Here is a 23,810-nt window from a genome sequence, read left to right as displayed (position 1 = left end):
TTCCACGAAAAAAACGCCGTATAAATAAAGTCAATTACAGAGAAAATTAAAGAAGAACATACATAATAAATATAAATGCGTCTGTTGTAGTATTGTCCAAGATTCCAATTACGAATTTTTCCTTTCTAAGTCCGGCGGCTACCAACGTAGTAATAACCGTAAGTTATAAATTCCATCCAACCGCGTCGCCGTTTTAGCCGATCGACGATCATATTCAGTCTTATAGATTAACGAAACCTGATTATACCGTTAGAAATCACTCATTTGACTCAGTCTAAATTTAAATTGTAAGTTATTTTTCTTTTCTGTATTTTTATTACTTCATTAATTTAACATAACAGTGTATAGTGCATATAGTTAAGAATTAAGCTTAATAATCCTGAATTAACGTTTAAGATCGAAAATCTTAAAATCGAAAGTGAAACTAAAACTATTGCTTTCCTCAAACACCCCATATTTTTCTGATGTAGTAGGGTACTGTCACTACCACACAAAATATAATAGTTTGTTTAGGTAATACTAATATACCATTATATAAAACCCAATTTAATTCCAACTAATTCTTAGGTTCTACGTAGGCTATGATGGGAAAATATAATAATAAAACCTTTATAGTTATGCTCTTTACCGAAAAAACACGTTCAAACAATCTTATTCTGTTAAAATACCTTGAACATGTGTACATTGTGCACCTTGTTATTTGAAATTTAAGGAGTTCTACTTTACTTCACTTTATTTTGCAACTGCCTTGAATTTGTTCATAAAACGGAATACACGACGGTGGCGTATTACATGTTTTGTTAATAGTCTTAAATATAAATAATAAAGCAAATTTTTTTTTAATAAATTTAACGCTATCAAACACATACTAACGTATTTACACTAAAAATACGAATTTTGAAAATCTCACGTGATATTAGGGGGGGGGAGGGGGTTTAGCCAAATCTCACGGGGGGGGGGGGTTGAAAAATCGTCAAAATCACCTCACGTAATTAATGGACGCTCCCTAGCCTTTAAACACGCTAAGGCAGTGTTGTGTACAAATTTCATTGGACGAGCCTTTAGGCTGAACGATTTACGGGCGGGGAGAAGACAATTTCCGAATCTTCAACCCATAACCGACATCAATCCACGTCAATCCTATTGTTTAAATTGAATTTGGAGATCCGACATCGTGGACGGGGTAATGGTCTATCTTCGAGACACCTATTGACAACAATCCTGGAATCAACGCCGCTCAGAAACTCAAAAGTTATCCGCGTGGGAAAGCAGTAGCCGCCGTCTTAGGATTAGCATTGACAGCTATGAACTATGCTAGCGACAAGGAAATCCTAAAGACAAGATTTGGAAAAAAGCGTTTGATTATAAATTCGCATATGAACCAACTCTACACACTTGAATCAGTGAAACGAAGTACCGACATTAGTGGTTATACTAAAGCTTAATGACAACTGTGAAATTTAAGTCCCTTGTAGTTCCGAGTAACAGCTACGAATCTTTGCTGAACACGCTACTTACGAAGCTCGTACCAAGTGACCTGTCATTTGAATTCGCCAGAAAAAGAAGAGAAGAAGATGACTTTACCGTTGACGAATAATTGAAATTTCTTCGCAAGGAAATTTAAGCGAGAGAAAGACACGCCTTACTGACGGGAGGGTCATTCCATGACAAATGGGCACAGCATGTCAACCCAACCCCAACCGATTTGGTTCAAAATTGGTATAGGGGGTTTTTACTATCGTGAAAACCGAAATCTCAAATTATTTTGAAATCGGAGCAGTAGTTTTAGAGATACAGAAAATAGCCATTTTCTAAAAATTACTTGACCCCTAAAACTGACCAGTGCATATCTTCGTCAATTCTTAACCGATTTTAATTATTGAAACGTCATTTTAAAGACAATGGGCTGTACCTTTATTAATACCTTAATACGATTTAAAGTTCATCATATTAAATACTATAAATTGCGATTGAGCAATTTGACCTTTGACCTTTAAATTCCAAATAACAATTTTTTTCGAATTCCCCGCCTGCGCCTTACCCAAAAAGATTCAAACCCCAAATGCATATTTTTGGTTATCGAGATACATTTTTTTACAGTTTACCCCCGAATAAGTATAAAAAGCAAATTGCCCGTTTCTTTCCAAAATGTTTAAATTATAACTAAAAAATATTCAATTTTAATTTATTGCTTATCCTTAATACATTAAACAAACTTGTGTTTTGAAAATTCTAATTCAATTTTTACAGTATAAACGTCTTTTAACAAATACTTTGATCTAGAATACATCGCTGTTGTTGGATATTCGATTCTACAAAAGGGGGATACATATAAGTTATCAAATAATCTCCACATTCATTTGAGTATTCTTTTACAACACCAATATAACATTTACTTTCATAAACAGTGGCCACGTAGGTTTCTGATGGTATTTCTTCAGATTCGTCAGAAGTTTCAACAGTATTACAAGAAATGTTGAAAATTTTCATTTCTTCCATATTTGATAGTGGAGCAGTTTTTATTTGAGTTTTACTCAGTGGAACAAATTTATGAAAGCCACGTGTACCTTTTATTGTTACTGCTTTAGAGAACCTATTTTGTAGAAAATACTCCTTTTCAGATATCTCGTTATTGTCAATATAGAAAAATGTAATGTTTTGAAAAGCTTCAACGCAGAAATTAAACATGTCCTTTGGTGTAATTATTTGACCAGAAACTGGACGTTGAAAGCTAGATTTAGCGATTAATCTCTTTACCGTGCTCCAATTTCGTCACGGGGGCCTTTTCCGTGGGACGTGGCAAAAAAAAATGCCACTCTCCATCTAATCCAAAATCATCTTTGTGATGACAAAGATTGCAAAAATTAAATATTTAATATTTTGTAAATTTGGAATCGTTACTTTAAGAAAATTAATTAATTTCGATTTGTTTTATCAGTCGAAACCCATTGACTATAATCAATTATTTCGACGTCGTCCAGCATTTTTCGTAGGTATTCATTGTGAAGAACTCCATTTTTTCCAGGACATTTTTTGCACCATCTCATCATACAATTTTTCTCTTCAACGTTACAAACAGTTAGGGCCATAATATCAGATATTGTTAATGTGTTTTCTTTGCATTTTGGTGGTATGTAAACACAGATACTGTGTGTGTACCCTTTGACCCAGCTAAAATGCACCAAGGAGGTCGTAGTGAGCAGAAGGTTGAAAATCCAACATTTGGATTTCCTTCTTCCTTATATTTTTGATAAAGTTCTTTAAGGTTTAATAATATAAGCCGCTTCTGTCTATGTTATTTGATACCGGTGATTTTATTTCTAACTGAAACGAAGTCTTTTTGACCTGGAGTCAATCTACTATAGTCATCGCTCTCATAAAAATTTGATACTGCGTCTTTTACATTACTGCTTAGTTTCTTCCCTTTCGATTGATAACCGGGCACACTTAAAATTCCCTTTTCATTTTTCAACTGGCGACTACGTTTAACTAAATATTTTGAAGCTCCGAAACGATTTTGAGTTGAACGAATACTAAATGGTGATATGGTTAAAATACGTAATTTTTCCGAATATGTTGTATTTTGATCGTTGAATTTTGCTACTAATTCGGTCATCATTGTTTCATATAAAGTATGCCCATTAAGTTTATCTTTAGCACTTTTCGAATCCACAACTTCTTGGAGAGACACATCGCAAGTTTCTTCAAACTTTCTTTTTAAGTTATTAGTAGCCGAATTATATTTATTTTTACCATGCGTTGTAATCCACGAGAATTGAGTCCTTCTGTAAATTTAACCAATTACTCTTTTTAAGTGCACAGTAGTATAAAAGCAATTAAGAGTCAATTCGACTAACGGAATTTTTTTTATTTGTTTTTGCCTATGTTAGTAAACGCTTTTTTGTAGTTGCTACTGATTTTTCCTTAAAATTCGGATCTAATTGAGAAAAACTTCAAAACTCTTACTTACTTTTTTTAATTGGTGATTGGTCAAGTAATGATAGCGTAGCATTAACTTTGTCATGTTGCACTTCTTTATCAATTAAAGCGCAAATGGGAGTCAGAGTAAGTTGTGGTGTAGAAGGTTCTACACTTATTTGAAAATTTTGACATTCTTCACTGTTTTTGGCTTGAGAATTTGAAGGACAAGTGGGTTCATTCAAATTAAGTATTTCACGAAATTTACAAAAACATTGAACACAAAGTTTCTTGCCAGGTACAACTCCTTCAATCATTCCTTTGCTTCGTTTGTATTCTTCAAAATTAATTACAGTTAGTCCCTTTTTACGAGGTTTCTTGTGATGATTAAAGATATTTGAACATTTAAATTGCTTATGCGAATATCTTTTTAAATGCAACTCAGCATTATGCGAACATATAGTTTTTACAGATTTTCTGAGAACACCCGTACGTAAGCTTAGGATAGTTTTTTCGGTTTGATTAGGCACTTTTAAATCGACATTCTTAGTAAAAGATTGTCGATGACAACTATCCGGAACTTTAAAAAAGGAACACACATCCATAGCGCGTCGTAGAATGCTAAATATGACCAGGGCCGTAGCTAGGGCATGGGTGGCCGGGGTGGCCGCCCCGGGCGCCGTACACGCGATAGGGTATAGGGGCGCCAAAATTGCAGCTCGCCCCCAACGCCATTTTCTCTAGCTACGGCCCTGAATATGACCGACGTTGAAGCAGACAACGTTCGTAAAAATCAATATTGAAATATAGGGGCTGTAGTACGCTGTACATAATTCTAAATATCTCGAGAACATATTCGGGGGTAAAATGTAAAAATATGTATCTCGATAACCTAAAATATGCATTTGGGGTTTGAATCTTTTTGGGTAAACCGCAGGCGGGGAATTCGAAAAAAATGGTTATTTTGAATTTAAAACCGTGGTTAAAGCCAAAGGTTGTTTAATCGAAATTTATAGTATTAAATATGATGAACTTTAAGTCATATTAAGGTATTAATAAAGGTACAGTGCATTGTCTTTAAAATGGCGTTTCAATAATTAAAATCGGTTAAGAATTGACGAAGTTATGCATTGGTCAGTTTTAGGGGTCAAGTCATTTTGTGAAAATGGCTATTTTCTGTATCTCCAAAACTACTGTTCCGATTTCAAAATAATTTGAGATTTCGGTTTTCACGATAGTAAAAACCCCCTATACAAATTTGAACCAAATCGGTTGGGGTCGAGTTGACATGCTGTGCCCATCTGTCATGGAATCACCCGGGAGGTTCCGAGGGAACGGGAACCAGAATCAGCTCGTCGAATCGAACCCTAGCTAGCTTCGAGTCAAAGACTGGATTTCAAGACACGAGGTCGAGACAACGTATATCGTCCATGGCTGCGTTAGCTACGGTTCCCGAAGATAGATGTATTTTCTGCGAGCAAGCGCGTGAACCGGTCCACTACCTCGGCTTCACTGTACCCGAAAGACGAGAGATTTTGAAGAAAATGGCGATATGTTTTATTTGCCTAGGATATAGACCTCGAGCTAGGCAACACTCGCAAGAAGAGACATGACGAAGCCGTTTGCCCTGAAAGGTTTCCTGACAAGAAATCAATTTCGGAAGACATAGCTATCAGCTGCGCCTCTGTGCAAGACACATCTAAAAATCCGCTACCTCGGACCATTCTACTATAGACTCTTCCTGTGAAGATTATTTCTGGACGTAACCGAGCTACATTTCGATGTTTGCTGAACGCGTCAAGTTAACCCACATTCATTGCCGCATCAACGTTGATGAAGCAGAATCTTCTAGTATCTGGAACAGAATTCAAGAGAATCTACGCCTTTGGGAGCCAAGAACCGATCCTTGCCGAAAAAAGAAGAGTAAAAGTACGACTCTGCGATCTAACTATGAAGAACGAAATATAACTGGAAGCGCCCGAAGATCCCCTTCTAAATAAAGCCCTTCTACCAGTCGCCACGGAAGAAATCTACAAGGAGATGGAAACCCGAGGGATCAAACTCGCGGAAGACCCAAACGAAAGGAATCTTGAATGAACACTTGTAATTGGCGCTGAGCACTACTGGAGGATCGTGTCCGGACATATCCAACGATTTGGTGAATTAACAGCAGTCGACACGAAATTCGGTTGGACTCTTCATAGGCCATCGAATGGAAATTTGAGAGAGCAGACTACAACTTCAGTTTGCGGAAAGAACATAGCGAACGAAGAACTGGCGTCGACCCAATTACGACGATTTTGGAATCTCGACGTTTTGGGCATTACTTATCCCTCTACGTCACATGAAGATAAATCCGTTATCGAACACCTGGAAACTACGATAAGCGATACATGGTTCAATTGCCCTAGAAGGAACACGAATATTTATCATCCAAAAATTACCCAACCGCACTCCGGAGATTCTTATCTTTAAGAAATCGCTTCCGAAAAGATCCGTCGTTTTACGTCCGGTATTCGGAGGTAATTAACGACTATCTCAAACAAGACATCGTCGAAGAGCTACCAGCTCATGAAATTGAAGACCCGTCACGCGTAATTAACTACTTGCCTCATCACGCAACACTAAGGAATTGTGAGTCGTCTTTGATGCCTCATCGCGTGAAAAACATTCATCCTCTCTAAATGACTGTCTTAATTCCGGCCCGAGCCTCAATACTGATCTCATTAAAAATTTTATCACGTTTCACATTGGGAGAATTGCCATACTGCAGACGTCGGGAAGGCCTTTCTTCAAATTGAGCCGTACGAGAGCGACATGGATGCGGTCCGGTTTCTTTGGATGGACAATCCGACGAAAGATGAAAAGCCGAAGATACTTCAACTTAGAGGGTTCTATTTGGAGTCTCACCGAGTCCCTTGCTGCTCGCCGGAACTATCCGTCACCATCTTCGAAAGTTCTAGGGGACGTATCCACAGACGAGCCAGTTATTGAAAGAAAGTTTCTAAGTCGATGACCTCATCGGAGCGAAGATGATCCAGACACCGCCCTAAAAAGATCTCTGGAAGCAACTAATATAATGAAGCAAGCGAGTAGGAATCTACGGCGGTGGAAAACCAATTCCAAGTGGCTGCAGGAACGTTGGAGGACAGAGGTGAAAGAAGATGTAGCAGCGACGAAAACTCTCGAAGAAAAGAATTCTTCGTTTAGGGTCCTTGGAGTTAGCTGGAACCCCGAGAAAGACTTACTACATTTCGATACCTCAGCACTCTCCGAATTCTTCATCAGTAAGAAGAATACCAAACGATTCGTACTCCAGGCGTCATCAAAGATTTTCGATCCTGTAGGTTTCCTGAGCCAGTTCCTCATCAGAGTTAAGATCCTATTTCAGGAGATCTGTGAAAGAGGCGTAGACTGGGATGGTGTACTACCGGATGATCTGGCAACCAAGTGGGACGATTGGTGTCTCGAATTACCAGCTCCTTACGAAATGGCGATACCCCGTTATTATCTGGATTATACCGACGGAGAGGTAGTCGAACGTTTGGAATTGCATTGTTTCTGCGACAGTTCAGAAAGAGCCTATGGAGCCGCCATATATCTTCGCTATCTCACCACTGACAAAAGAATTTACACTAGATTGATCGCGAGCAAGGTCAGAGTAGCACCTTTGAAACGAGTCACGCTGCCTCGCCTGGAATTATTGGAAGCCGTGATTGCCGTCCGTCGAACTAATCATGTAAAGCCTTATTTGTCGTCATGGAACCCGAGGATCCAGTACTGGACCGACTCCAATATAGCGCTCGGGTGGATTAAAGGCACTGCCAGTCGCCGGAAACCATTCGTTGCAAATAGGGCTCGTGAAATACAAAAAGCTTCCGATCCAGAGTCATGGTTTCATTGTCCGGGACTAAATCCAGCCGATCTTCTCACCAGAGGACAAGAAATGTCAAGCCTAATCCGAAACGATGTTTGGTGGAATGGTCCGCAGTTCATCAGAGACACCAAATACAATTGGACATTCCAATAACCAGAGTGAAGACCTATTGAAGACGGAAATTTCGAGAACAGATTGTTCAATGCGTTTGTGTGTCCGAAGACAAGAAATAAAATATTCCAATGTTGAACCATGGGAAATTTAGTCAACATCGCCTCCTTCGCAGTACTGCCTTCGTTCTGAGATTTATATACAACACTCGTTCAAAGACCAAGCGTCTCGGAGTCACGCAAATCTAAAGCCTATACAGGGTGTTAACTAAAAAACGATACAGAGCCAATTACTCAAAATGTGTTTTAGGTAAGAATTTGAAATTTGCAGGTTACATAGAGGGTACAAGGGGACAAATGACAATGAAAATTTCAATGACCTTGAACCAGGTCTTGAAGGTCATTCAAATCTCGTGACCCATTAGGATTAGAAGAATGGTTCCAATTAGAAATGTGTTCTACGTTTAATTTTAGGTCTAAACATCTGTGAACCGATCTAATTTGACCAATGGGAAGCCGAGAAATGTTAGACCAAAGACCATAAGGTCGTGTGTGGTATTCTAATCAAGATACGACATTTAACGGCTTATAAATCGAAAACTACCAGATCTGATTGATCAAAATTGTCGTGACACTCTAAACTGAGTGGGGGAGTTCAAAATTTGTAATTTATGATGACCTTGAAACATTAGTTCCTGGTCATTCAAAATGTATCTCGAGAGCCATTAGGATTAGGAGAATGGTTCCAATTAGGAAAATGCCCGTCAAGGGTTTTTAAGTCAAGTTACCTCTCACCTGAGGTAAATAAACCAATAAAACTCCAAAATAAACGTTAATTAATTGTTTTACGACTTACTTAGTATTTTTATTAACTTTTTTGAGTTTAAATGTTTTAAACACAAGAATCGAAACAAGTAATTGAAATAATTAAGCAACTAATAAACGTAAGAATTATTTACAAATAATTTAAATAAATAAATAAATAATGAAAAAACTGAAGATTAACTTTCCCAATTCTGCCTGAGCTTCTCTGGCACTACGGTGGGGATTTGCATTAAAATACGCTAAGACATCGACGTCTAAGTTGCCTACTTAGTTTTGTGGTCCTTTACTATTAAAAATACTTAGTACGTCTTAAATTAATTAACGTTTATTTTGGAGTTTTATTGGTTTATTTACCTCAGGTGAGAGGTAACTTGACTTAAAAACCCTTGACGGGCATTTTCCTAATTGGAACCATTCTCCTAATCCTAATGGCTCTCGAGATACATTTTGAATGACCTTGAACTAATGATTCAAGGTCATCATAAGTTACAAATTTTGAACTCTTACACTCACTTTAGAGTGTCATGACAATTTTGATCAATCAGATCTGGTAGTTTTCGATTTATAAGCCGTTAAATGTCGTATCTTGATTAGAATACCACACACGACCTTATGGTCTTTGGTCTAACATTTCTCGGCTTCCCATTGGTCAAATTAGATCGGTTCAAAGATTTTTAGACTTAAAATTAAACGTAGAACACATTTCTAATTGGAACCATTCTTCTAATCCTAATGGGTCTTGAGATAAAATTTGAATGACCTTGAAGACCGGGTTCAAGGTCATTGAAATTTTCATTGACATTTGTCCCCCTGCACCCTCTATGTAACCTGCAAATTTCAAATTCTAACATAAAACACGTTTTGAGTAATTGGCTCTGTATCGTTTTTTAGTTAACACCCTGTATTACCGTGTTCACATGTGCAGTTGTCAGAGGGGTTTACTTGGAACTAGTATCGAGTTTATCAACTGAGCATTTCGTATCAGCCTTACGACGCTTATTCTCCCGACGCAGAGACGTAGCGAGGGGGGGGGGCAGGGGGGCATCGTCCCAGGGCGCCGATGGCTAGGGGGCGCCAAAAGGGTGCCCAAAGCTCTGACCAAAGTAGTATGTAAAATGAATTCGTTGTATTATCAGGAATTCATACATCGAACTTGGAATGGTTATCTCGCCCGATTTCCGTCTCTATCTAGGGGACCGTTTTTTTTCCCATCATTTTGACGTCAGAGCATACGTGTTTTCTCATACGATTTTCAATGGTATTAAATCCTAGTTTCAGATAATTTCATCCCCCAATGTCGAAAAAGGGTTCAAACCAAGGTTCGTAAAAGAAAAGGCAAACATCTTTTTGCTTTTCCCTTCGCTATCCCCGTATTGATAGCGACGGTCACCTCGTAATTCGGACTTCGCGGTTCTCAAGGGCATTGTAACTGCTGACAATTTTGACAGCGCTAACAATGCCGGACTTAATCCTTCCACATGGAGAGGTCGGGAGAGCGAGCTGACCCGTCGCTATCAATGGTGGGGTTTCGAACCCTAAATTCGAAATGGCCGGGGAGTCGAACAACAAAAAACTACAGTTGTAAAAACGGGAGGTTGCGCGTGCGAGGGGGCGATTTTTTTTTCTCATACACGTCACCATAAGTTAATGATACCTCTAAGTACACAAATAAGCCCTTTCAAGGAGGAATCTTTGTCCAGAAAATGTGATGTCAAATCTTGTCCCTCCGATTCCCGCAAAAATGAAAGATTTGAAAAATATCTCTGACCCAGCGCCGCTGTGCGGTCGAGAATGAAACTATATTGGGAGGGGCTACTTTTACTAGTCGTACCTTAGTGGGGGTGCCTTAGCGGGGTGGAGGGGGAGAGGGAGAGGGAGAGAGTTCATTCGTTATAATTTCAGTCACATGAGAGAAATAAACCAATAGCAAAAAAAAACGTTTTTCTGCCTCTGCGGGGGGAACGAATTTTCTAAGGGAATATCGAAATTTACCTCTTTTGGGGAAGTTCAAGCTAGCCTTGCACCAAACAGGATTAAAGAAACGTAAGCTTCGGCAGTTCCAAGTGTATGTTAAGGCTACTTTGATACGCAGTACGGAGATACATAGGTCGATTTGGACAAGCATTTCCGCCATAGGCAGCATAGCCATTTGTGTACTTAGAGGTATCATTAACTTATGACGTCACTGAAAACGGTCCCCGAGATCTTACCATATCGAATACGGCCGGATAACCATTCCAAGTTTGAGGTATGAATTCCTGGTATTATATATTAAACTCATTTTTCTTGAAACTTGAAAAGTACCGTTTTTTGTTTAAATAAAAGTAAATAAAGTGGTTTTCCAGAGGCACAAGGGGGGGGGGCGCCAATTTGTGGCCCGAGTGCCAAATATCCTCGCTACGCCACTGTTCTTTTTCTCCCTAGCTTTTTCTCGCCCTCTTGAAATTTTGTAACCACTTTTCTAGTCCGTAATAACCTTTTCCCATGTGTAACATAATTACTCATAAGTATGCCACTAGCTCTATTTCTTCACTAACGGTTTGTTTCACATATATTGCGTCATCCGTACCCTACGTAATATTTGTCGTCATATTTGATGTCATATTTGACGTCATCGAATCTCAAATGCGGATAATGCCGTCGTATAATTAGCTCTACGTCTGATCACGGCCAACTTTGATCACGCGCTGTTCGCGCTACTACGGCCAACACATTCGTCGAAATTCTGCGAGCAAGGATTTTCCCCCTATAAACTGTACTATAACGTGTAGGAGTTCAGCGCCACGCTCGGTTGTTATATTGTCCCCAATGTAAAAACTATACTAAAAATAATAATCCGCTAGGGGCGCTGACGTCATACACATCTTTTGCTCATAGGTTAACACAGAAACGTCAACGAATGAGATGGCCGCTGTAGCGCGAGAGATGCGCGAGAAATCAAAGTTGGCCGTGGTCTGATAAACCGACGGCCATTATTTTAGTAAAAAACCGGTTTGAACAACCAAAGCTTGGGAGCTCAAATGAACTACAATATAGTGTCCAGTTCTGTTAATGTAATTAATTTGCAAATTAATTACATTCTCGGAGACTCACGTTCTAAAATAAACTTAGCAAGTTTATTGGAAAAAATAGTTGAAATTCAGGTTGAGCTTTTCTTGCGCATCTACAAGGTTGGAGTCTTTCTTTGCAGAATAATTGGGCTGACTATTGCGACGCAAAAATTTCCTTCTCAATTTCGAGGTTTTCCATTGGCTATGTTACTAGCCAATAGTGTGACTCAAGTCCACCTTTTTACTGGTTCGTGGTGAAACAAACAGTTAGTGAAGATTTTTGAAAGGAATAAAGGTACAGTGGCATACTTATGAATAATTATGTTACATATGCTTTTCCCACGTAAGATATTTTATAAACGGTCCCTTGAAATTTTGGTCCATAAACAAATTGGGTTGCTCTTTAACACGGTCAACTTAGACCCGCTCACTAATCGCTAACTCGAATGCAGAGCAGCAGACAGCTGGCCGTGCTTCAATGAAATACGAAGAAAGCGCGCTTTTAGGTTTGTCCTTCATGATTTGGTTTGTTTGTTTGGTTTAATAATTTTATTATTATTTTTTTCCAAAGTTAACTGTGTCATGCCATTAAAACCTTCTTTACACGAACTAGAACTATATTTCGTTTTCAAGTCATTATCCTTTTTAACACAAGTAATGTATAATTATGGGCTGCTGTTTCAGTGCCAACAGTGAAGATATGGAATCTAAACGAAAAAGACCCTTAGCCAAAGGCCCCATAGATGAAAATTCAAAACCTAAAAAAAGAATCAAACAGGTATTATTTAATATTTCATTAGAAAAACAGGGAATGGTTTTTTATGATGGTACGAACTTCTTAGGAAGTTATAGAAATTAAAGATGAGGATTCGGATAGTTATAGCAACGTTGCTGTCATTGATAACTTTAAGAATGAACAAAAATATTCCCCTGTTGGTACTTCAAGCTTCAATTTTCCAAGCTCTGGTAGTGTCAACAGCTGTGAAGAGATAAGTGGTGATGAGGATGTGAGCTATATTTCTTATTTATCCAGGTTTAATGCGAGTTTTTTAAAGTAAAGTAATATCTTTTAATGTCTTTAGATTAGTGCTTTATTGGATAACTCTAGACTTTGGGCCCTGGAAGATGTTGTTTCAGAACAAGCCAATATTCGCAAAAATATTGCATCCAATGTCCTTAAGCTATTTGATCTAGACTGCACTATTCCATTTATTGCCCGTTATAGGACTGAAATGACAGGAGGTTTAGATGCTGAAAAATTAAGAGAAGTTCTAGAAGTGTATAGTACTGTTAAGTAAGTTTATTTTGAACGAACAATTGCAAGTTTCAAGTCTTTATAACTTTTTAAATTTCTGTAGAGTTGTGAAGAAAAAAGTGGAAACTATTGCCAAAACATTATCCAAAGAAAACAAATTAGATGGTCCTTTAGCTAGAGCATTATCCAATGCTACAACGTTAACTGAAGTTGAACACTTGGTAAATTCCACCTTAGTTTTTAATGATAATTTTATGGTCCCGCTATAATTTAATCTTTTTTTAATTTTTGAGTACTCGCCCTTCAAACCAGGCAGCAAGAAATCTCTTGCGGAAAAAGCAAGACAGTTAGGGTTGGAACCATCAGCACTCAAAATTCTATTTAATCAAGCTGGTCCTATGGAGTTTAACCCGTCAAATTTTATAAATAAATCTATCAAAGATTTGGATACACCGGAAAAAGTGTGTTTAGGCTGGCAACGCATCATGGCTGATGTCATTTCCAAAGACCAGAAAGTACTCAACTTTATCAAACAGTTGTAAGTCTCTCAAAGAAAAAATTATAATGTTTCATAGCTGCCAATACAATTATTAATTTGTATTTACAGTTATAAGAGTCGAATGATAGAAATTACAGCTAATAAAAGTGCCACAGCTGAGAAAGAAGATAAAAAAGCAGAAACAGACGGTACTTCCACAAATAGCTTTAAATTTGAAAATTACTTTAATTTTAAAAGTTCCATATCAAATGTTGACTCTCATCAGGTAAGCTTACTTTTCCAAAAATAAAAAGAATTCAAATATCTTAATTTGTGTTTTCTGTAGATTTTAGCTCTGAATAGAGGCGAAAAACAAAAGATTTTATCTGTTAAAATAGTGGTATCGAATCGTATCAAAGATGATATAATAAATTTATGCTGGTCAACATTCCCCCACAACTACAACGTGCCTGTTATGCAAAAGTTGTTTCATGACACGCTACAAGATTCTTACCAGAGGCTTATTGAACCTTTAATCTGTCGCCACGTTCGGTATGATTTAGTTGTGTATTTTGGTATTTCTTTTATTCTTAAATTTACATTTTACACAGATCCGACTTAACTAAAAAGGCAGAAAAGGAATCTGTGAAAGTTTTCTGCGCCAATTTAAAACAGCTTCTGTTAACTCCTCCGGTTAGAGGAAAAACAGTCCTTGGTGTGGATCCCGGTTTCAGCCATGGGTGTAAATGCGCAGTTGTTTCGTCTAAAGGTACAAAGTAGGCATGTGCAAGCCTTGATTTTTGGGTTTCGAGCCAAGCTTCGAGTATAAAATTTTATCGCGCTATCGAGCTTTTAGTCTTAGCTTAAAAAGTGGGTTCAAGTACTCGAATAATTAGGCTTAGCTTAAAAAGGGGGTTTCTAGTACTCGAATGATTAGGGTTAGCTCTATCACTAGGTTCTACTATTTCTTCATTAAAATAATATTTACTGCCAGAGCTTTTACGTTTATTGGACGCCATATTTGTGAAGTCTAAATTAAAAACTGGCCATACAAGTGATTGCAACAAGAAAATAGTGGACTGATGAATCGCCAAACAACTGACAATAAACAGCTAGGGCACCCTACATTATGCAACTTATGGTTAAGGCGGGACTGAAGGGAATTTTTTTAGTAGCTTTTCCCGCCATTTTTAAAAGCTAAGGCTTTTCAAGCATTGAGCCAAGTACTCGAAAGAAATCAAGTACTCGCACATGCCTAGTACAAAGTTATTTAGCTATGTTACTGAATTTGTACTAATAACAAGTATAATTTAATTTTAGGAGAAGTGTTATTCACAGATGTTCTTTATCTTCATGGAGACAAATCAAGAAAATATTCTAATCAAGCTTGGTCCCTTAAAGAAACTTTATTGACTTATGGGTAGGTATTTAATTTTTTTCTACGTCTCCAAAAAAAGTAATTTTATTTATTTCAGCGTTGAAACTATCGCTTTAGGAAATGGGAAAGCTTGTAGAGAAACTGAGGAATTTCTCTCAAAACTGATAAAAGAAGACTATTTTAAACCTTTGAAAGTTCATTATTGGTAATTTTATACAGGGTTGCCAATTTTATCTTGACTCTTTTTTAAGGTAATTTTACTCCGGTTATCTGACAAATTCTATGATTATTATTTATTTTTTTAATGTTGCAACAATACTTTTGTACTGAAATGTAGGTTGATTTCAATTTATAAACTTCTGATAAAAGTAAAATATAAAGCTAAAAATTGTCTAATTTTGGCTTTAAAAAGCCAGGGTAAGTCTCTTAAAAACCAGGAATAGTCAAGGAATTTGAATTTGAAAATATTATGGCAACCCTGCTATAGTTTTGTTGCATAAGTCTGTCAGTTTGTTGAAATTATATTTTGGCTCCCAATGACCCTCGCGCTCCCGAGGCGGCCGCCCTGCCCATAGGCCCCCAATATAATAGAATAATATATCAGAAAAATTATATTTTGGCGCCCAATAACCCCCACGCGACCGATGCGGCCTCCCTGCCCGCAGGCCCCCAATATAATAGAATAGTATAATCAGAAAAATTATATTTTGGCGCCCAATAACCCCCACGCGACCGATGCGGCCTCACTGCCCGCAGTCCCCCCAATCTAATAGAATAATATATCAGAAAAATTATATTTTGGCGCCCAATGACCCTCACGCTCCTGAGGCGGCCGCCCTGCCCGCAGGCCCCCAATATAATAGAATAATATATCAGAAAAATTACATTTTGATGCCCAATGACCCTCACGCTCCCGAGGCGGCTGCCCTGCCCGCAGTCCCCCAATATAACAGAAAAATTATATTTTGGCGCCCAATAACCCCCACGCGACCGATGCGGTCTCCCTGCCCGCAGGCCCCCAATGTAATCGAATAATATATCAGAAAAATTATATTTTGGCGCCCAATGACCCTCACGCTCCCGAGGCGGCCGCCCTGCCCATAGGCCCCCAATATAACAGAAAAATTATATTTTGGCGCCCAATAACCCCCACGGGTCCAAGGCGTCCGCCTAGCTACGGCACTGAGGGTAGTTATACACCTTGGCCAATCTCTTGGTACTTTGTGTGATGAACACAAAAAATGTGTGGTCTTTCACCTAAAAAAATGTAACACATGAAAGGTAGTGAACTGGCACACTTATGTGGCATATAATTATAAACTTATGGTAATATTTTTACTGGCGTTATTTTAAAATCTCAGATTTGATATTCATTCTGTTTTTCCGCTTGTGGTAGTATCGTTGATGAAAGTGGTGTTTCAATATACAGTGTAACCAAAGAGGCAGAGGCAGAAATGCCCCTTTTAGATCCAAATAGAAGAAGCGCAGGTATGTGTTTTTTTTAAATAATGTTATTTGTTTCAAACGTTTCCTTGCTATTCTTTTTCTAGCTGGATTGGCACGCAGACTTCAAGATCCTCTATTAGAATATGTCAAAATTGACCCCAAGCATTTAGGAGTTGGCCAATATCAGCATGATTTACCGGAATCAATGTTAAAAACAGCCCTAGATGAAGTAATGATTGAGTGTGTCAGTTTTGTAGGAGCAGATCTCAATGTTTCATCAGAACTGATTCTAAGGTAATTTTTGTAATGTTTTTTTTTTTTTTTACAATGTAAAAAGTGTTTTTTTTCGCAGGAAAGTTGCTGGATTAACACCGTCTAGGGCTAAAAGTATTATCAAATGGCGTGAACAAAATGGTTTTTTTAAAAATCGCCAGCAATTGATGAAAGTCAAAGGACTGGGGCCAAAGACATTTGAGCAATGTGCTGGTTTTGTTAAAATCATACCACAAACCGCTCAAGATCTCTTTGTGTAAATTTTATTTTAATTTATAAGATTGCCACTTTTATAAACAACATTTGTCTTGTCAGTGCCAAAATCGAAGAAAAGAAGAAGAAAATGAAAACTGACACTGAAGATTCCTTTAATCCCCTGGATATGACAGTCATTCATCCAGAATCGTACAAAGCAGCAACAACGTATGAAAATGCTATATTTCATGTTTTAGTAAAACTAACTTCAGTTTCTTCAGGTTTCTTAATATATTAGACATTAAATTGGAAGATATTGGCACCGAAAGCACCATTAAGAAAGTTGATGACTACTTGAAAAAGCATAGTACGAATTATAACTAAATCAGAGGCCTCAAAACTAATTTTTTTAAATTATAGGTATCGACAGCTTAGCTGAAATTTTAGCTATTCCACCCACCACAATGCAACTAATTGGCGATGCTTTGAAACAGTCTGTTACTTATGATATTAGATCAGGTATAAAGAAATGACATTTCTTTCTCTTTTGCATTTATATATTGCTAATTTTTTCGTTAGAAATGGGCCAGCCTTTGTTTAAAACCGGAATTATTAGGTTTGAAGACCTTAAAACTGGCCAAAAATTAACTGGTCGGGTGCAAAATAACACAACTTTCGGGGCATTTGTCGATGTTGGTGTCGGCTGCAGTGGTCTAATACATAAATCAAATATGAGAGGCCAAGTTTTGCAACTTAATGATCGTGTTGAAGTTGAAATAGTTAATCTGGATATTATCAAGAAAAGAATTGGCTTGAAATTGTTGTCCAAAGGTAAAGTGTATGTAAAAAAAAAGGCTGAATATTTTATTAAATCTATTACTATCTTCAACAGGGCTAATACAACTGAGCAATGAAGAATTTAAATCTGTGCCAAGCAGTTTAAGTTCCGATAAACAAGAAGTGGCTAGAAATGGTTCCTATAATCAAAATGCCACTTCGACATCAAATAATTCCAATGCAGGTTCATCACGGTTTGGATACAAGAAAGAGAAAAGTGTATCAGATGCAAACCTGTACATTGGCCAAGTGTTGAATGGAGTTGTTAAGAATGTTGTCAACTTTGGTGCCTTCATAAACATTGGAATGGGAAAAGACGCACTTTTACATAATTCAAAGATGTATGGTGCTCAATTACAGCCGGGAGACAAAGTAAGAGTATCAATTTTGGAAATTGAGTATTTAAAGAATAGGATATCTCTTGGATTAGCTCATTAAGAGGGAGGAAGTGTTAAATAAATGCCTGTCTCTAAAGTTTAAATATTTTTCATGTAAAAGTTGTACATGTCGTTAAAAATTTTTATCGCTTTTTCAATTTTGTTTGATAACTAATAATTCGTCACATCTTTATAAAAAGATATACTGCCAAAGTTTCATAAAGTTCCTAATTTTTATCTATTTAATAAATATTACTTTTGGACTTGTAACTTTTATTCAGCTGAAAATGACAAATATTTAAGAATCAAATACACTGGGAAGGGATTTATTAATTTAAAATATTTTGACACAAGTTGAAAAAAAGGCAGCTTGTGAAGTAGTTTCACCCCTATTTAATAGATCTTGTGATTTAAAGCTTTGCGCTCTATATTTTAAATTTCTGCTAATGGAATGAAATTCTCAGAATTGCAGTATTCTAGTTAAAGGCAAGTTTGACTTTATGAGCAGTTTAAAAGGTTTTTTAAAGGGGGATCTGCACCAGTGAAAATTAAACTTTGATTTTGAGCATCCTTTATGCTATGTTATTATTACGAATGACGCAGGAGCATTATAAAATGGCTATTTTATATACAAGTAGTGGGTAATTACTTAAATATGGTAATATCTGTGAATAGTTGTCAGTGACTTACAGTGGGCATTGGAAATAACTTAAGTTATCTTTATTCCAGGTAGAATGCGTTTAATTTTAATATCAGCAATGCCAAAATATCAACTCAACTCTTATTTTAATGGAACTAATACTCGTAATTGGTTTTAATGGTGTTATTACCATATTTTGAACAATTAAGTTGAGTTTCTATTATAGTTTCTAAAATAGATCTAAATAACTCGAAACACAGATTGCCAACTATATTAAGTTATTAACGTGGGTGGGAACTATTATTTTTGACACAAGATTTGGAATGTTTTCATTTTCCATTCAATTTGAGGACCTTATTTGTAAAATTTAATCTCGGTTTCCACAACGTCCTTAAACAAATCTTCAACTTCCTTGGTGTGGTCGTCTTTGAAAGAATCTAGGAAATTTTCCACATCCTGAATACAAGTTGCCTCTAATTTATTCATAGTTGCCCTCAAATTTTCCCCCTCCTCATTATTTTTTTTCATAATATTGTACGCCTTTTCGTGATGTTTGTAAAGATTGTGCCTTCGATCCACTTTGCTCTTAAATCTAGGCGTGATCTGAAATTTGAAACCAAAGTTTTAAATTATATTGTCAATTTTGATTAATCCAAAGTGGATATGACACCAATAGAAACAAGCTTAACCTGACGCCGCGTAGGTTTTCTACACATTTTGACTTGCTGATAAAATAAGCATTCCTAGACGCTACACGTTTATGTCCAGTAAATCGATGCTTAAACTGTTAATAGTAGCAGCTTAAGTTACCATGATCGTTGCGCGATAAAGTTTTTAAACTACGGTTGAATTAGTACTCCGTGGTGCTTTCATTTCGTTAGTGACCTGGAGCTTGTCTCTATTAATTTATCAACTTCAGATTTGACAGAATATCAAATTACAAAATAACCTTGGCTGGGTCTTCCTCATCTGGAAACGTGGGGGAAATTATATGTCGCGAAATTCGCACATTGGGGCTAAAAATGAAAGGTTTAAAAACCGAATGGAGAGGATCGGGTGTTCCTGTAAACCAGTGACACGCCGGCCTTGAAGAGTCCTTAGGACTTAGAACTGAAACCTGAAACCCCAATATTTTTTATTAGAAATGACCTTTAATCTAGAGGAAGTCCTGGTTATTGTGTATATTCTGGTACCTGACTAGACGCGGTGGGTCTTTCGTGATCTTTCCCTCTACAAATACCACTGTCGCTATCCCTCAACACGCTTAGCATTGAACTAAGTTCGAAATCCCCTAGAAATATATATATTCGGGCTTTGCATTGGGGACGTTAGTGAAGACAAACAAAGCGAAAGAAGAAAAGATACACCCCTCCTAGTTTAATTTGCATGTTACTTTTACTTAAACCAGGACTCCCAATGCAAAAAGCAGTTAGTAGTAGTAGTTACGCGTAAAATAAAATAGACTTCCTACAGTAGGAAGTCCTGGTTCAATATACCTGACTGCCGGTGGAACGAAATCCACCATTGCACATGCAAATTCCACTATCTTTGTCACGGAGAACGCGAAACATATCTTTCTCTTTAAATTGACCTGTATAAAATAAGGAAACAAAAGCATGCCCAACAACAAAAAAGAACGTAAAACATTAAAACGACAAAGAGAAGAGTTTTAAATCGGGAAAGACCTGATTCTGATAGTTTCCTAAGCAGTTCTTTTCCGCAAGAATATCTCCCATCGTCGCCCATGTCGTCACCGTAGACCTTGGCGAAATCCAAATCTCCTTGACTCGCGTCCCATAAACCGTTAGATTTGGCGTATTCGTGTAAGTTAGAGCTATGTAAATCTATTTTCGTTCCTATTGATAAGCAGTTGGAGATATTTCTATAACCACCTATTTGGAAATAACAGGTTTATATTTTAATTATATTTATGATATATAATTGTTTTAGGTGAAATGAGAGGGTGTGAAGTGATGTCGAGCATTTTAGATGATCAGAAATTCTGCTTAGGTAACAATAATAAAATGAAGTGCACCATAAGTCCATAATATTTTCGACTAAGAAAGCCACTTCCTATTTTTCTCATGCAAATATTTTACCGAGAGCTTTTCACATCCCGGCTTCGTAGGCGTAATGGGTCAGCTCACTTGGATGGGGTTTATATTTTTTTCGCTGAAGACGAATAGCTTTCTGTAACATAATTATGGCGTAATATCATTGACTTATATATACACCTAATCTCCCGAAATCACTTTCCCTCGGTCTATTCGGAGTAATTTAATACTTGTAATCTGTTCAGCAGCCCAAATTTCATTCGCAGTTTCTAGAACCCAGGCTTCAGTTTGGTCTACGATTAGAAAACTGTTGTGATAAGTCATGTCCATTGTATCAGAACAGGGACCCCCTTGGCCATGTTCTTCCAGCAATTTCGTAATTATTTCCAAAGCCTCTTTAGCTGTTTCTCCCCTTTCTAATCCTAGCCTATAAAATAAATATTATTTTATTGTTGATTTTATACTATTCTAGTCGATTTGATAAATTTTTGTTTCAATTTTCACCACAAATGGTGATGATAAGGTGTAACAAGCGGCAAAAAAGCGTCTAACAAGCTTGAACCAGAGGTTTATTATATACTACCTTCGAGGGATTATAAATAACGCGGACGATAAATCCAGCAGTTCTCACGTTTCCATCTACGTGGCTTATTGAGGTTTATTGAAACCAAGCCAGGCAATAGTGTTTGCCGAGGAGTAAAATTTCGGTTTACATTCACCTAAGTAAATCCATGCCCAAAAGCTTTTCGTCGCCATCGTGGGGTCCATTTAACTTAGTCCATACGGCTTCGTTTCCAATGCATACTCCATGTTCATTAGCTACAACACACAAGATAGTATTAAATTTTGAAGATAGTTTTTAACACCCTAAATCATTTAATTACCACCCATTTCTGCACCCCACATCCACGCTGGCTTGGATAAAATAACCGCGTGTGTTCGAGAGACCTGATCAATTTCAATGTACGTGCACTAAGAAAGAAATTACAATATCGTTATTAACGAGAAGTTATATATGTATACACTTGGAATGTATAATGGCGCTTTTCTTTGGACTACTCAGAAACTGATCTCAACTCTAGCTCTAATCAAGTAAATAGGGAGTTAATGTTAACTATTTTAATGCAATAACGTGATGCCAGCGAGAATGGGGGAGATGCCATATTTAAAGGCAGCTGAAGGGGTCGACACCGGCTCTTTTTTTCGCGTATGATAACGCATGTTCAAGCCACTCTTTACAATACTGGAATGCTCACGCGCCAAAAAGACCCGGTGTAATTCGCCTTTTTGTCAGCCCCCATTCTACCACTGGCATCACGGTGTCGCCCAGTGGCGTAGCTAAGACACCTTAAGCTTCCCCAGCGAAACTCTTTTCGGGGTTTTAGTCGGTACCTAGCATATTATTTGACAGGAATTTAGGGGGCCCTGAATCCCTGTGACCCCCTGCACTGCGGGGGGCCTTATTTACGCCACTGCCCATAAATATATCTATGGTGTCGCCTTGAAATTGTTTTATAGCACGACTCCTTATCTGTTCTCCATTACAACAGTAAGGACTGCCCCGTTATAGCTAAAAAAGCTGTCGACAGCTTAGACAAATTCATGTACGCTCTATCTAAGCACTTTTTTAGGTAAATTCCCATCTCTTTCGCCAAGCCTTGGCGAGGTTAGTCAAGGTCCGTTGAGAAAAATACACCAGTGTCTCTCTCGTTTTATAATTCTTTTTTGACGATCAACTAACCAATCTGGCCGCCAGCGGGAAAGGGCTAAAATAGTTTTAAGGCTTGCGACGTACGAAGTATATCGAATTTTACATTATCTTAAAGGGAATATAACCTCCAGCGCGTTCTTTAGGGATGGCATCTGCAACGATCCACTATTCAGCGCAGAAAATGTCAAAAGCCATAGGAGGGAGCGGAAAATATTGTAACCCTTTTGGGTTAAGAAGCAGCAGTATTTCAGAGGTGATTTAGGCTAAAATTTTAAATAAAGTCCAATACGTTTTATAATTCTATCCTAACTATTAAGCAAGATGTATCCCATCCATACTACTTACATCACAAATTATCTTAACGTACATTTTCATACATCCGCCATTATTAAAATAAAAAAATTCCTAATACACTGCTTCTGAACTGTCAGAATGATGCTGAAGATTCTAATACCATAAAAAAATAATCATTCTCAACTCTTCTTACCTGAGTTCCTTTATTATCTTTCTTAAAATTAAAACTTTATCCGTCACTAACCCCGGTAGCTACAGCTAGGATGCAGAAATTAGATGCTCTTTCAAGGAGTAACGTCCCAATGTAAAACGCGATTCTATATACTTCTGGTGTTACGTCTTACAACATTTGTCATTCCAAGTGAATATTATTAATATTATAGTTTATATTTTACTTTTAATTTCTCTCCATTGTGGTAATCGGATGCGGGATAATAAACCACTTCCTGAACTTCGCCGGATGGCCTGTCCGAATTTTTGCCGAAAACAATGTTACTTTTTGCAGTTCCGGGAGACAAAACCACGAACGTATCGCAAGATTGCGGATTCATTTTATTTTAATTAGTGACCGATTTAAATAATCAAGAATCGCAAAGTTCTGTCAGTCTTAATTAACACCTCTTAAGATGTTTCAAGCGAGATGTTAAGTCGGGTTCTCCGCCTACGCCCAAAAGGAGATCAGAGCCCAATGACGAAGATACAGCGACTGACTATGTCGTTTTACGGTTTTCACGATCCCAATAATATCGAGAAAATGGGGAGTGCGAGAGAAAACGCGTCTTTTCTTATGAACAAAGTTGAAATCGTTGTATTAAAATTTAATTCCTTAAAGAGCACTTTGAAGATTACGTAGCACCGTCGGCCCTTTGCTATAACGGGGACGTTATTGATTGTGTTAGAAGAGCGGCGTATTACGAAAAGGCGCTTTTTTGATATTTCATTCGATTAAATTTATATATAATATGTTTACTATAGTAGCATCTATTTTAGATATAATCTTCAATATAGATAAAATTTTGCACGAATAAAAGGAAGCAATTCACTCGTAATCCCTAAAGATAATTTCTTATCGTTACTTAGTAATGAAAAAAT

At 37.4% G+C, this 23,810-nt stretch overlaps 3 protein-coding genes across 6 annotated transcripts; 2 read left to right on the top strand and 1 right to left on the bottom strand.

Moving 5' to 3' along the window:
- The first annotated feature begins 6,997 nt into the window (after positions 1-6,997).
- On the top strand, positions 6,998-7,948 carry LOC149925099 (uncharacterized). The gene has a single exon (XM_090161697.1). The coding sequence runs from the start codon at positions 6,998-7,000 to the stop codon at positions 7,946-7,948; it is 951 nt and encodes a 316-aa protein (XP_090017823.1).
- A 4,171-nt stretch (positions 7,949-12,119) lies between these two features.
- Positions 12,120-18,223, top strand: LOC149925098 (S1 RNA-binding domain-containing protein 1-like). Of its 3 annotated transcripts, none has more exons than XM_090160680.1 (19): positions 12,120-12,286; positions 12,352-12,558; positions 12,623-12,787; positions 12,863-13,074; positions 13,139-13,256; positions 13,329-13,573; positions 13,643-13,799; positions 13,860-14,065; positions 14,125-14,282; positions 14,834-14,933; positions 14,989-15,096; positions 16,288-16,379; positions 16,442-16,631; positions 16,690-16,866; positions 16,926-17,033; positions 17,087-17,172; positions 17,226-17,324; positions 17,385-17,636; positions 17,698-18,223. In XM_090160680.1, exons 2-19 carry the CDS (start codon positions 12,448-12,450, stop codon positions 18,078-18,080), a joined length of 2,967 nt encoding a protein of 988 aa, XP_090016806.1. In that variant the 5' UTR covers positions 12,120-12,286; positions 12,352-12,447; the 3' UTR covers positions 18,081-18,223. The 3 variants fall into 3 exon arrangements, with proteins under 3 accessions (XP_090016806.1, XP_090016807.1, XP_090016808.1); XM_090160681.1 differs by having other exon boundaries at positions 12,123-12,286; positions 12,465-12,558; XM_090160682.1 differs by lacking the exons at positions 12,120-12,286; positions 12,352-12,558 and having other exon boundaries at positions 12,644-12,787; positions 12,868-13,074.
- Positions 18,224-18,326: 103 nt separating this feature from the next.
- On the bottom strand, positions 18,327-23,755 carry LOC149925097 (secernin-3). Of its 2 annotated transcripts, none has more exons than XM_090161544.1 (8): positions 23,114-23,755; positions 21,598-21,685; positions 21,433-21,532; positions 20,944-21,140; positions 20,345-20,551; positions 20,156-20,250; positions 19,609-19,776; positions 18,327-19,262 (listed from the first exon to the last, which is right to left on the bottom strand). In XM_090161544.1, exons 1-8 carry the CDS (start codon positions 23,267-23,269, stop codon positions 19,014-19,016), a joined length of 1,260 nt encoding a protein of 419 aa, XP_090017670.1. In that variant the 5' UTR covers positions 23,270-23,755; the 3' UTR covers positions 18,327-19,013. The 2 variants fall into 2 exon arrangements, with proteins under 2 accessions (XP_090017670.1, XP_090017669.1); XM_090161543.1 differs by lacking the exon at positions 20,156-20,250 and adding an exon at positions 19,853-19,950 and having other exon boundaries at positions 23,114-23,754.
- Between the last annotated feature and the right edge of the window lie 55 nt (positions 23,756-23,810).

Source organism: Leiobunum rupestre, chromosome 10 (assembly GCF_980474605.1).
Source record: "Leiobunum rupestre chromosome 10, qqLeiRupe1.1.hap1, whole genome shotgun sequence".
In the NCBI taxonomy this organism is placed as follows: Eukaryota; Metazoa; Arthropoda; class Arachnida; order Opiliones; family Sclerosomatidae; genus Leiobunum; species Leiobunum rupestre.
Note: the sequence above shows the minus strand (reverse complement) of the source record. Positions and strands in the feature narration are given on the sequence as shown.